Below are 12371 nucleotides of genomic sequence, written 5' to 3' on the forward strand. Positions count from 1 at the left end.
CTTTTTATTTTGAATATCGGAAAGATTGACCCGTCTCACAGATAAAGATTCGTGAGACCAGCCCTACTCTAAAAACAATTGTTTCACCCTTTGAAATCAGCATTAGCAGAAAACAACAGCAAAACATAAATCATTAATCAATAGTGATTAGCACTTCTTAAGAGAAACAACATACAACAATCAAGTGCCATGATGTGCTACGAAAAGCATTCATTCTTCCTCGTAAAGCGAGGATCACATTTTGCCAGGGAAGAAAACATCTTGTGACGTTGAATTCAAGTAGACTTTCACAGCTATTTAGAAACACGTTAATAACATGTGAGCTGTGGCAATTGAGTTTCATATGGCAGGCGTCAGCTGCTGCACTTGCAGATGCAGGTGCAGGTGGAAGAAAGGGTGATGAGGGGTATCTCAAACAGAAGGTCCAGAGGTCATCTTTCGGTTAATCAAGAGGTATGTGTAACTTCGACTTTCGGTTAATCAAGAGGTATGTGTAACTTCGAAATAAGTCTAACAAACGGGAGTCAAGTCTATTACAGAGACTTGAGCCAAAGACGTTCCATTAGCACTTCAATAAAGTAAATGTATTATATTTACCAGATGCAAGAGTATGCTTTCGTGATTCAGAATTATTTAATTTAACTAAGTGAATGTATTATATAAAAGGATAGTCTTAACATTAGGCCAAATTAAAATCATAAATCCACAAAGCCAAGACCACTGGAGAAATTATCAAGGTGTGCAGCAGTGACCAACAGAGAGCATTCCATATTTGTTCTCTAAACAAAATATATACATAATACGGAGCCACTTCAAATTCCTGACAGATGTCTACAATGGTTAACAAATATGTGGAAGACCTCCGGAATTCAGACATCCACGTTGAAGACTAGCCAATCCCACGACGAGAGTTTTACATACATACAATTCAATTGATGATAACAAATAAGCTACCCACGCATTTCTAGCAAGAAAAAATTGTGCTCCGAAAGGAATAGGCAGAAAACCACAAAGGCAGGGTGGCACCATTCTTCACAGAATACATCTCCATCCAAACTCGTGAGTTTCGATTATACACCAAAACCTGTTTGTAAGTCGCAAGAAACACGTATTCACTGTTCTGACTTATTGGAAAAATACCTGGAACCATCCCTCTAATGCAAAGAAGACTTACACTATCCGCTAATTTCCAATCTTCAGTCACATAATCAATCATTAACCAAATATTCATCTGGCCATCCAAAATTTGAATCACAGACAAGTGCCCATCTGAATCCAACAAATAGATCCGATTTCCATTTCCACTGGTCAGTGGGTTAGGCAATTCAATTTTCCTCCATATTTCAGAATCCAAATCGAGAGCAAGAACATAAGAGCAACTGGCAGTCAGCCAATGCAAGGCGCCATTAGTGAACACAACTTGATTCTGATTCATATGGGTAAAACGATCTTCTTGTGAAGAAACAAACTTTCTCCATTTATTTGACTCCGAATCATAAATCATGGATATAAATGTCCTCTCCGGCCTATGCCCAAATGATCGATGGTACCCCGCGAGAACAACATAATACTTTTGGGTGAACAAATCGCAAGCCAAGCCCACGAGTGTAGCTTCACCATCAGGATGAAATCTAGTGACATGTCTTTCCCTACTCTTAGGAAGCAACCTATACTTCTTCGTCATTGGATTACAAACATAATAAACACCTCGATGAGGAATACTAGAGCAACATAACATTCCACTGCAAGATGCTCTAACCTTGATTCTATCCTTAACAAAATCAAGTGATAGTTCAGACACGCCCCTGAAACTATCAAAAAGAATCAAACTAGACCTTGATTCCGATGAGGATTCATTGACCTCCACAATCACCATTGGATTTATCATAGAAACGTTGTTATACAGCTTCAAAAAGTATACATCCGATGTCAACTTGTGCCATAGCTTGCAAACACTCTTAGTTCTAAAAAGGGATTTAACGGGTAACCGTGCAAGAATCTGAAGTACAATTTCATCAGGGAAAAACCCACATTTCGAATCGCGTTGATTCATCTCGTATTCAACGATTTTAAAAAATAATCAAGAAATGGTCCAATAAACACATACCCGATTCCGTAACATCAGGAGCGTCGGTTTGCCCTAAAAAAGAACTCTTACGACTCGGTGAAATCTCTGCAACACCTGGAATGAGGATGAAGATGAAAAATTTTCCACATCTTTGGATTACTTTAGGCAAAATGAAAAATGACGTAAAATTATAGGTTGGCACAATGAAAGAACATAGCGTTTTTGTCTTGACGATTTAGGCCATAAGATATGGAAAGCCCAAAAAGATTTCCCCTTTGAGGCCCAAACATAAATTTATGGGCTCGATTTTGGCCCACAAGCAAAACCAGTAGTATTGGCCTCTTTTCATAGTGAGAATTTCTTTCTTTGTTTTTTTTTTTTTATATAATCTTCTTAGAAGAAGTTTCATTACCGTGTAAGAGAGTTTCTTAAATTTTTATGGCGCATTATTGAGTCATCAACTAATGTTTACTAAATTATGAGTGAAGTTTTTACGTTTTATTTTTATATTATATACACTCCACTCGGTGAATAAATTTTATATATCAAATTAGAGCGTAAATAGTACGGTTTTAAAAAGTTTGAAACGCGTTGAAACGTGGGAGCGAAGCTTCAAGCTTTTAAGTTTAAACAAGATTAATACGAACTTAAGCATACAAAAACGTTTTTAATTTACTTTTCTCAAAAAAATAAATGGAGTAGGTAATGTATAAATATAATAAATGTAAGTGTAATGCATGAATTTTTTGTCAATTCCAATTCAGAGTAGGTCTCTTATGAGACGGTCTCACAAGAGACCTTATATGTGAGACGGGTCAACCCTACCGATATCCAAAATAAAAAGTAATACTCTTAGCATAAAAAGTAATATTTTTTTCATTGATGACCTAAATAAGATATCCGTCTAACAAAATACGACCCGTGAGACCGTCTAACACAAGTTTTGCCTACATTCAATACATTTCATCTCTCATGTCATCAAATACAAACCAAATTTAATTGGAATACTTAAAATATTAGCATTAATATTTCATGTAGGTTATAAAGTATCAATATTTACCGTATATTTGTTGTCGCTATACTTAACCATCCAATATTGTATATTACTGGCATTACTTGCTATAAATTGTTCATCAACCTTTCTTTTAAAAAATGTCACACTTAATCGTTTTAAGCATGATTATATATATTACTGGCATCATTAATTAATAAAATAGCTAATTTGTGTATATGATCAATCTATATTTGATCGTTTTTTTTTCCCTCTTTTGATCGAAGCGAAACGTTTTAGGGAAGCTTCAAGTTTAAGCAAGATTAAGTGAGACTTAATCGAACTTTTTAGAACACTAGTAAATAACTGTGTTGGCCATTAAAAAAAAATTATTAAAGTACTTTGTCATTTATAAATGGAAGAGAAGGAAGGCGGGCGAGAACAAGAAATGCAACTTGTTCGTTTATACATTATTATTTAAATAGAATTAAACAGTTGAAATTAGTAGTTCAATTAATTCAAAGTAAGAGCATGATTGGCTATAGCTGTAAAAGTTTTAAATATATTAATTCTTGTCTTTAATTTGACTCGTGTTTTTTTTTTAGCCATTTTCAGACCAAGTATTCGAGAGATTAGGCTGCTAGCTTTCCTAATTACTTTTTTAATATGTATTGTTTTTCAATTTAAAAACACAAATTGATAACCACACCGCTCGGGTCGGGTAGGGTATTCGATTCGATTTAATTAAATCGTGATTATTGTTGTGCATGACAACCTAAAAGGATTTTAGAAGTGGTTATTTCGATCTGGCAAAAACTTGTGTGAGACGGTCTCACGGGTCGTATTTTGTGAGACGGGTCTCTTATTTGGGTTATCAATGAAAAAGTATTACTTTTTATGCTAAGAGTATCTCTTATTTGAGTCATTCATGAAAAAATATTACTTTTTATGCTAAGAGTATTACTTTTTATTGTGAATATCGGGAGGATTGACTCGTCTCACAGATAAAGATTCGTGAAAACGTCTCACAAGAAATATACTCTTTCGACTTTCACCACTTTTAGTTTCGTAAATATGCGTTTTCGAACAATTTCTTCGTTTTTTTCTGTTCAAAATCCGATCACTTGGATAAATAACTTGTAATTTGTTTATAAAAAAACTTAAATAACTCCAGCTTTTTAAAGTTTTTTTTTTTATTAAAAAAAAAACGATTTTTGGGTTTGAATAAATGTTATAAAGTGTTTTTATTTTTAAATATAAGCAGAAGCAGAAATCCAAAAATCAGAAACTATAACTTCTAAAAAGATATTTTTGAACTGTTATTTTAAAATATTTTTGTAACCAGACAATATTATATTTAAAAAAAATTATTAAATAAATTTAGTTTTTTAACTTCTCTAACCAAACAGACTTCAAGTTAGTTGTTGACTGCTTAGAAAATCAATAATAACTAATAATGGAAGTTTAAAATTTTAATAATTTTAAAATAGGTATCAATATAAATTTTTGAGTCACGACTAAATGTAAATTTAAATTGACACACAAAATGATATTTTTATTTTTCATGGAAAATAAAGAATAGGAAAAAAAAATATAATCGAATTCAAAAATATTTTTATAATTTATTAAATACAAAATATGAGACTAAGTGTACTTTTAAAGTATGACAAAAACTTGTGTTGTGAGACGAATCTCTTATTTGGGTCATCCATGAAAAAGTATTACTTTTTATGCTAAGAATATTACTTTTTATTGTGAATATCGGTAGGATTAACTCGTCTCACAGATAAAAATTCGTGAGATCGTCTCACAATATACCTATTCATCAAATATATACTCAACATTTTCTTAAATTTGTTTTATTGATGTATCATTATTTCCCCCTGACATGTTTCAGTCATACTCTGGAAATGTCTTAATATAGAAATGTGGGGGTCCAGAGGCTTATCAAAATCCCTGCTGCTACATATGGCTAATTTGGTTTTATTATATGAATAAAATGACTGAATAACTTTTTTCCCAAAAAATTGATTTTGCATTAGGTATACACTGTTGATTACGTAATAACATCTTAAATAAATTCTACTCCATATAACTTGTGGAAGCAAGAGTCTGAATGTTTTCTAACTCACCTCCTCTCGCGTCCTAAAACAAGTACACGATTGTCACCTGCTACGAAACAGTCAGATAAACATCTTTCAACAGAAGAAAAACTCAAATTCGAACAAGAATGATCGTATAGAAAAATAACCTTGAAAGTTTTAAATAATGGTAACGATACATAATTTTCAATTAATCTAGATAAAAATTTTAAATCTTTCTATGGTTCAATGCATCTTAATGAAATTAGAAAAGGGACATATGAAATATTAATAAAAAAATAAAAATAATACTTGTGGGCAAGACTTGGTTTCTTCTGAAAAAATTAATTAAAATTTTTTAAGGCAATGAATGATAAGTAGAATTAGGAGGAGATTAGATTAATTAAATATTATTTAATTTGAAGAGCAGCAGACCTTGTGACCATGTAAATTAGCTAGCCTCCTAACACAGTTAGTTTTGACTCAATGATGTAAGTTTCTGCAATATTATGATCATCAACGTTTTTTTATTCAGACATTGCAATAATATTTAATATTCAGTCTTTGATTTTCACGACTTGATTATTAATATTTTAATGCGTGTGTATATATAATAGGGGATCTTTAAAATTAATGTAAATTAGTATTCTGATGTATACGTTAAGTACTTGTATAGTTTTTTTTTTATTTTGAAAAAAACTACTAAAAATATTCAATTAGTTAAAAAATAAAACTAATAAAAATATTTAATTAGTTGGATTTATATTATAAAATACACAAAAAATCTTGTGAGACGGTCTCACGGATTAATTTCGTGGGTTGAATATCTTATTTGGGTCATCCATGAAAAAATATTACTTTTTATGCTAAGAGTATTACTTTTTATTGTTAATATCGGTAGGATTAATCAGTCTCATAGATAAAGATTCATGAGACAAATATTATGATTATCAATAATTGTAAGAGTGAAATTGGTAAAATAGTAAAATGAATAAAGTTACATTTGACATTGAATAAAAAAAAAACGTTCTAGTTGTTCGTTCTGATTAGGCCAAAACTTGATTTGATTGATAAGGTTTCAGACTTTTTCTAGGACCGCTCATTCATTTGTGAATAAGTTTGAACATTGCAAAATTAGCTTTGGTGGACGAAAATTCAAAGCTGCATTAGTGGTTCTGTGGTGGTGAATGTATGCTAATTCTTAGACATAATTTATGTACAAATATTCAGGCTATTCCGTGAAGTAAAGAAAATACCATAACCAAAATATAAAATTTATTATTCACAAGATTTACATCACAAAAAATTTTGTGAGACGACGGTCTCATAAATTAATTTTGTGAGACAGATCTCTCATTTGAGTCACTCATGAATAATTTCGATTAACTAATATTTAGGCCGATAGACATATGAAGAGTAAATATTTAAGGAGCCTGTCGTGTAGTTATGTCTATACCGGGGGCGATGATTTTGAAACATTAATTTTCAAATTAGCAGATTTCATAAAATTTTGAAATATACTATCTTAGGAAATTAAAAAAAATAAGTTAAAAATTAGAAGGAGCAAATATTTCCAGTATATATTTTGCAAATACATCGAGTTTAATAGTTCGAATTGAGATAAGTATCATCATCATATTAACCAAGCTTACACTTTGCGTGTCACATACATTACCTAATAATCAGATATATCATATATNATTGATCTAACTGTAGACATCTATGTGAATTTCATTGAGATAGCGTCTATTTATTGGATGTGATGAAACTGTACATTTAATAAAATAACATTACATCTGATGTACTTACGTAAATTCTCATAATGAATGTTTAAAAGATCTAACTTCGGGTATATTTTTTATATTATAAACATCTATAGTACGTAAATACTTATATAAATATAATTGAAATAACGTACACATATTCGACGTGATAAAATTATATATATATCAATCGAAAGACTTTTCCAAATTTTCAATAGTTGCGGCTGTTAGTGCTTCCGTCTAGGAAGCCATCCCAATTAAATTAAATTGAAAATTTTTTTAAAAAATTAATTATAATTTTCTGAAATATTAGTTAATGTAAACGTGGCAAGTTTCTAACACCAGTACACTTTTGGACCACTTGTGACGGCTTTCTCGAAAAGGCACGCTGCCTAGAATATTTCCCGCCGCCGCCCTTTTCATTCCTTTCCTACCTCTTCTTGTTCTATCTTTCATAACATCTACTACTAAAATAGTCGTCTTTCTGTCATTTGCTAATCATTTTAAATGTCTATAATTTAATTCTAACAATTTTTTTTAAATCTTCTCATGTGCATACGTATCAATGAGTGTTAAAGATTGAAACTTGAACCTAACTCAATCTTAAAAACTAGCTCTAAGAAGATGATTGTCCAAATCTATTATGCAACTCCCATGTTATTTATCCAACCGATGTGGGACAATTAACACACCTCCTCACGTTCAGGAATGAAATATGAAGCGTGAAGTTTACAAATGACTCAACTATGGGCAGAACGGATGACCTAACTATAGGCAGTCCAACACATAACGGTAGAACCTGAGCTCTGATACAATGTTAAAATTGGAACTTGGATTTAACTCAACCCCAAAAGCCAGCTCAAGAGGGGAGGATAGTTCAAGCTCGTATATACAACTCTCAAGTATTTTATCCAACCGATGTAGAACAACTGACAATGAGGTGAGATTCATATAACCGCAATCTTATATGTTATGTACAACTATATGAACGCTTTATCAACTAATATGATGTCCAAAAAGATCGAGGCCGACTCCTCCGATCCGGTCGGATCCGATTTTTTTGTAGTCACTACAATGGTAGGATAGGGTTTAATCGCCAACTACTATCTTGGTCTAGTCAAATCTATGGAGATTGCTAGCTTAAGATGTGGCAGACTTTTAACCCAAATAAATAAAATAAAATAAAATAAAAAATCGATCGACCTATCAATCAAGTAGGACAGTTTGGTCAAATATATAGTTGTAAATTTTCGTATATCCTACCAACCAAGTAGAACAGATGCGGGTGATTTTGGAACTATTTGTGAATCTTTAATATATTATAATACTTGAACATGTATCTGAAATTATTAATTATTCATATATGATCAAAATCGTATAAAAATAAATATATATGATTAAAAATACAATCTTAAAAAAATTAAATTTTAATTTTATTTTATCCGAGTTGATTGTGTGGGAGAAACGTGTGGAATTAATAATATGGAGAGAAGATCAACTGTTGTGAGCTGAGAATTATGATGTATTTCGATGACTGACGTGCCCAATAAAAACAATTTCCTAATGAGACATGAAGAGAATAATAACACAATTCAATATATAATTTGGACATATGAACGTGATGGACGATCACTATTACAAGTCTTATTTTATGTATAAATTTATATATAAATTCATATATGTATATATATCGTGTTTGTTATATATATAAATATATATATTCTCGTGTTTCGGACCGAAACTTTCACAAATATGATTGCACAATAAACTATTGTAATAACTACTTAATTCATATTTCATCTTCGGATTACGAAAATGAAAACTCAAGTTGTAACCTATATAAATCATTTTAAACTTTCATAATATAACTATAAAATAACAAAAAAAAAATCTTTCATAAGTAATTAGTTTGGTTTATTATAAAACTTTGTTAAAAAATCTAACTCCGAAATTGTTAATCTGAATGTAATCTCTAAATTTTCTACCGAGTCATTTTTTTAGTGTATTAAATAAGGCAAAAACTTATGTGAGACGGTATCACGGGTCGTATTTTTTTATACGAATCTCTTATTTGGGTCATTCATAAAAAAAATATTACTTTTATGCTAAGAGTATTACTTTTTATTGTGAATATCGATAGGGTTGACCCATTTTACAGATAAAGATTCGTGAGACCGTCTCACAAGAGATACTCTTAAATTAATATACCATTGCATCACGTTTTCAATTCTAAAGTCCCCCTCCGTCCAATTGGGTTCATTAATTATTATCAATCTCTTTTCTAAATCTAAATAATTTAAGTTTACAATGCTACTGGTGGTCCCAAAACTTGCACGAAACCATTTTCTTGAAAGATTGTACATCAAATCTTTGAACGAAAATGAAATAAAATATTGTCAACCATCGAATATCTCTAATCAGATGAGGTCGGTTTGCTCTTGATCAAATCTCGTTGCGACAATTTTCCAAATGACAGCTTCGAATTTAGCCACCAATATTATAAAATTTTGGCGCCCTTTTCTCTATTTTCATTGGTAATATATATATATATATATATATATATATATATGGGTGAGGATCGTGGGTTTTCGTAACCATGAATACATCCTACTTTGGGAGTGGAGATGTCACTCGACCAAAGGGTCAGTGACGATGAACAATTTTCAAACTTTCCTCCTCTGAATTTTCGAGTTGGATGCAGTCACATTTGTTTGTATTAATTTTACGTCAATACACCAAATTAATATACTTCCTCACGTATAATGTATAATCTTCCACCAATTTCTGTATCGATTAACTTATAATTTGTCGGTTTAAGGGAAAAAAATCATGGAAATCAGATAAAATCTTTTTTATTCATTTATCGGGGAGTAGTTATTATATCCCGTCAAGGAGAGTAATTGGAAAGTGATTCTTGGGGTATTGCACGGCTTGAAATATTTTAAATAAACCATTATCACAAGTTTAACTATTTTTTTTTGGTAGACATTGGATGCTCAGTCTTATAATCAGTATTAGAATTTAGGTCATGCGTTTGATTCTTATTAACAGAGAGAATGTTTGTACAGTTTAAAATATTTGAATTATATCATGAAAATCGGTTACGATTTTTTGACAAAGCTACCAACATACATACAATATAGATGCAATAGTTTATGTACGCTATAGGACTAATTAAATATATGTATACACTTTAATTTTAAAAATGGGCCGGGGGATGAGGTTAGAAATGTGTAACCTTGTAAGCCACTCACGTGGAATTTGAGTAACTTGATTAATATCACAGTAAATGGAGACTTTATTATATAAAAATTGAGAATATTCCCATCTTCCTGAAACATTTCTGGATTTCATTTTCACTTTAATCTATATATAAATTATCTATAACTAAAAACGATGGGTGATTGGCTTTACTCTATGAGAGGACCCATTATCTTGTGTTTCCTGACTCCACAATCAATAAAATACTGTTTATTATAATCCACAAGCAACAATGACATTTAAGTAATCAGATAATGTAACCACTAATTGAACAATATATATATACACATAAATATATATTTATGCGTATGTAAGTGTTTTGTAAGACGATATCACGGATTTATGTATATCTAGATATATAGATATGTGTTTATTGATGAATCTAGATAAATCGAGAGTCGAACAATACTGTTAAAAAACAAAAAAAAAAAAAACTTTGATCCATATATATCTAGATCTATAGATATGGTATGTGATATAAAAGACTCGAGTACAAACTATGTATATTAGTATGTCAAATATATGTGGTGATATATAATACCTTTCATATATGATGATTTTCATGTGGAAAATAAACTACTACTTATTTATTTGTTTATGTAAAATATTTTTCACACAAATAGTAATGAATATATAAACAAATCCATGCATGATTGGAGAAGACGAAGAATACATTGTAGACATTTCTAAAGAATGATAACCAAAAAAATAAAAACTTTTAATTCCCAATATTTTCTTTTATACCTTCCAAATACAATTAATTAAAATAAAAAGGAATACAAATAGAAAATTTGTATAATGATTGCATGAAAAACTAATTAATATCTATTTTTTATTTCATTATTTTGAACCACTTTTTTTTTTCTAATTACTTTGTTGTGTTTAATTTCTACATTCTCTTTTCTTGTTTTCTTCTAATTATACATTGCTGTTGAGTTGCTGTAAGAACCACATGTCATCAACATTCCACAGACCATCCGATGCATCAGCACCGTCCATCCACTCGTTGCAGTTTTGAATCATAACCTGGAAATCTAAACCATGGTTTAAATTGTAGCCGGTGGGGCTAGTTAAAGATTGATTGTGATAACACAGAGGTTGATTGGCAAGATAACAGTCTTGATTGCTCCCTTCGTTGACTGGGTAGTTGTAGCACTCAGTCAGGTCGGAGACTGGCGAAACCTGAGTCCCGAAAGAGTCGGAAGACGCCGCGGCACTGGAGGTCTCCGCCGTGTAGAAGTGAACACCTCCGCCGGCCATGTTAGGATCAGGTGGCGGCATCATCATCTGGCTTCCTGAGCTTATAATATCAAGATGATTGTTGTTTTGGTAGCTGAGACGGCGATCTGCTGTCGTGGTGGTGGTGGTGGTGGAGGAAGAAGAAGCCCCCGCCACCTCTGCGGCTTCGCCGCCGTAGGCGGCGGATGCCTGAATCCTCTCTATGAGCCTCGGCATCCATAGGTACCGCATGGTATCCTTAAATTGCTTGCTATTCACGTCACATTTCAGCTGCTTCGCATGTTTTTGAACTCTGGTTCTCCAGTAATTCTTTATCTCGTTATCAGTTCTTCCAGGCAAATGTTGGGCGATTTTGGACCACCTACGCACACAAAAAGGAGTTCCAAATTTTATTTGATCTGTAAAACAACATATGAATGTACTTTACAGATTTTTGCTAAGATTAATAACATATCATACCTATTACCCCATCGAGAATGGAGCTCAAGAATCAGAAGCTGTTCTTCGAGAGTTATATTTCCTCTTCGAACCTCAGGCCGCAGATAATTCAGCCACCTCAACCTGCAACTCTTCCCAGTTCTCTTCAGACCTGTGAAATGAAAACTTAGTCCTATTTATAACCCATTATAAATTAATCTGATGACCATAAAGAAACAAAAAGAACTAAAATTTATACCAGCAGATCGAGCAAGGGAATTCCAGCGGCCATCTCCATGGTGGGCTATGTAGTTGATGAGGATGAAGTCCTCTTCAACAGTCCACGGCCCTCTTCTTAACTCCATCAATTCCTCGTCGCTTCCACTGTCATTTATTGAAACCTTAGCATTTCGATCATCCATTTTCTTGTTTACAGTAATCTGATCAAACTTTGACACAGAAAATTTCTTCGTATGGAACAGAGAGAGAGAGAGAGAGAGAGAGAGATCTTTGGGGGTTTGGTGTTTGAATACAAGGAAGAAGAAAAAGAG

The 12371-nt window shown here is 32.0% G+C and overlaps 2 protein-coding genes across 2 annotated transcripts; both read right to left on the bottom strand.

The window, feature by feature from the left end:
• Positions 1-748: 748 nt before the first annotated feature.
• LOC140960846 (F-box protein At5g49610) lies at positions 749-2261 on the bottom strand. The gene has a single exon (XM_073419146.1). The coding sequence runs from the start codon at positions 2051-2053 to the stop codon at positions 965-967; it is 1089 nt and encodes a 362-aa protein (XP_073275247.1). The 5' UTR covers positions 2054-2261; the 3' UTR covers positions 749-964.
• Positions 2262-11019: 8758 nt separating this feature from the next.
• Positions 11020-12371, bottom strand: LOC140961670 (transcription factor MYB78-like). Its single transcript, XM_073420330.1, has 3 exons — positions 12080-12371; positions 11863-11992; positions 11020-11764 (listed from the first exon to the last, which is right to left on the bottom strand). Exons 1-3 carry the CDS (start codon positions 12240-12242, stop codon positions 11083-11085), a joined length of 975 nt encoding a protein of 324 aa, XP_073276431.1. The 5' UTR covers positions 12243-12371; the 3' UTR covers positions 11020-11082.

This window comes from Primulina huaijiensis, chromosome 16 (genome assembly GCF_012295235.1).
Source record: "Primulina huaijiensis isolate GDHJ02 chromosome 16, ASM1229523v2, whole genome shotgun sequence".
Lineage (NCBI taxonomy): Eukaryota > Viridiplantae > Streptophyta > Magnoliopsida > Lamiales > Gesneriaceae > Primulina > Primulina huaijiensis.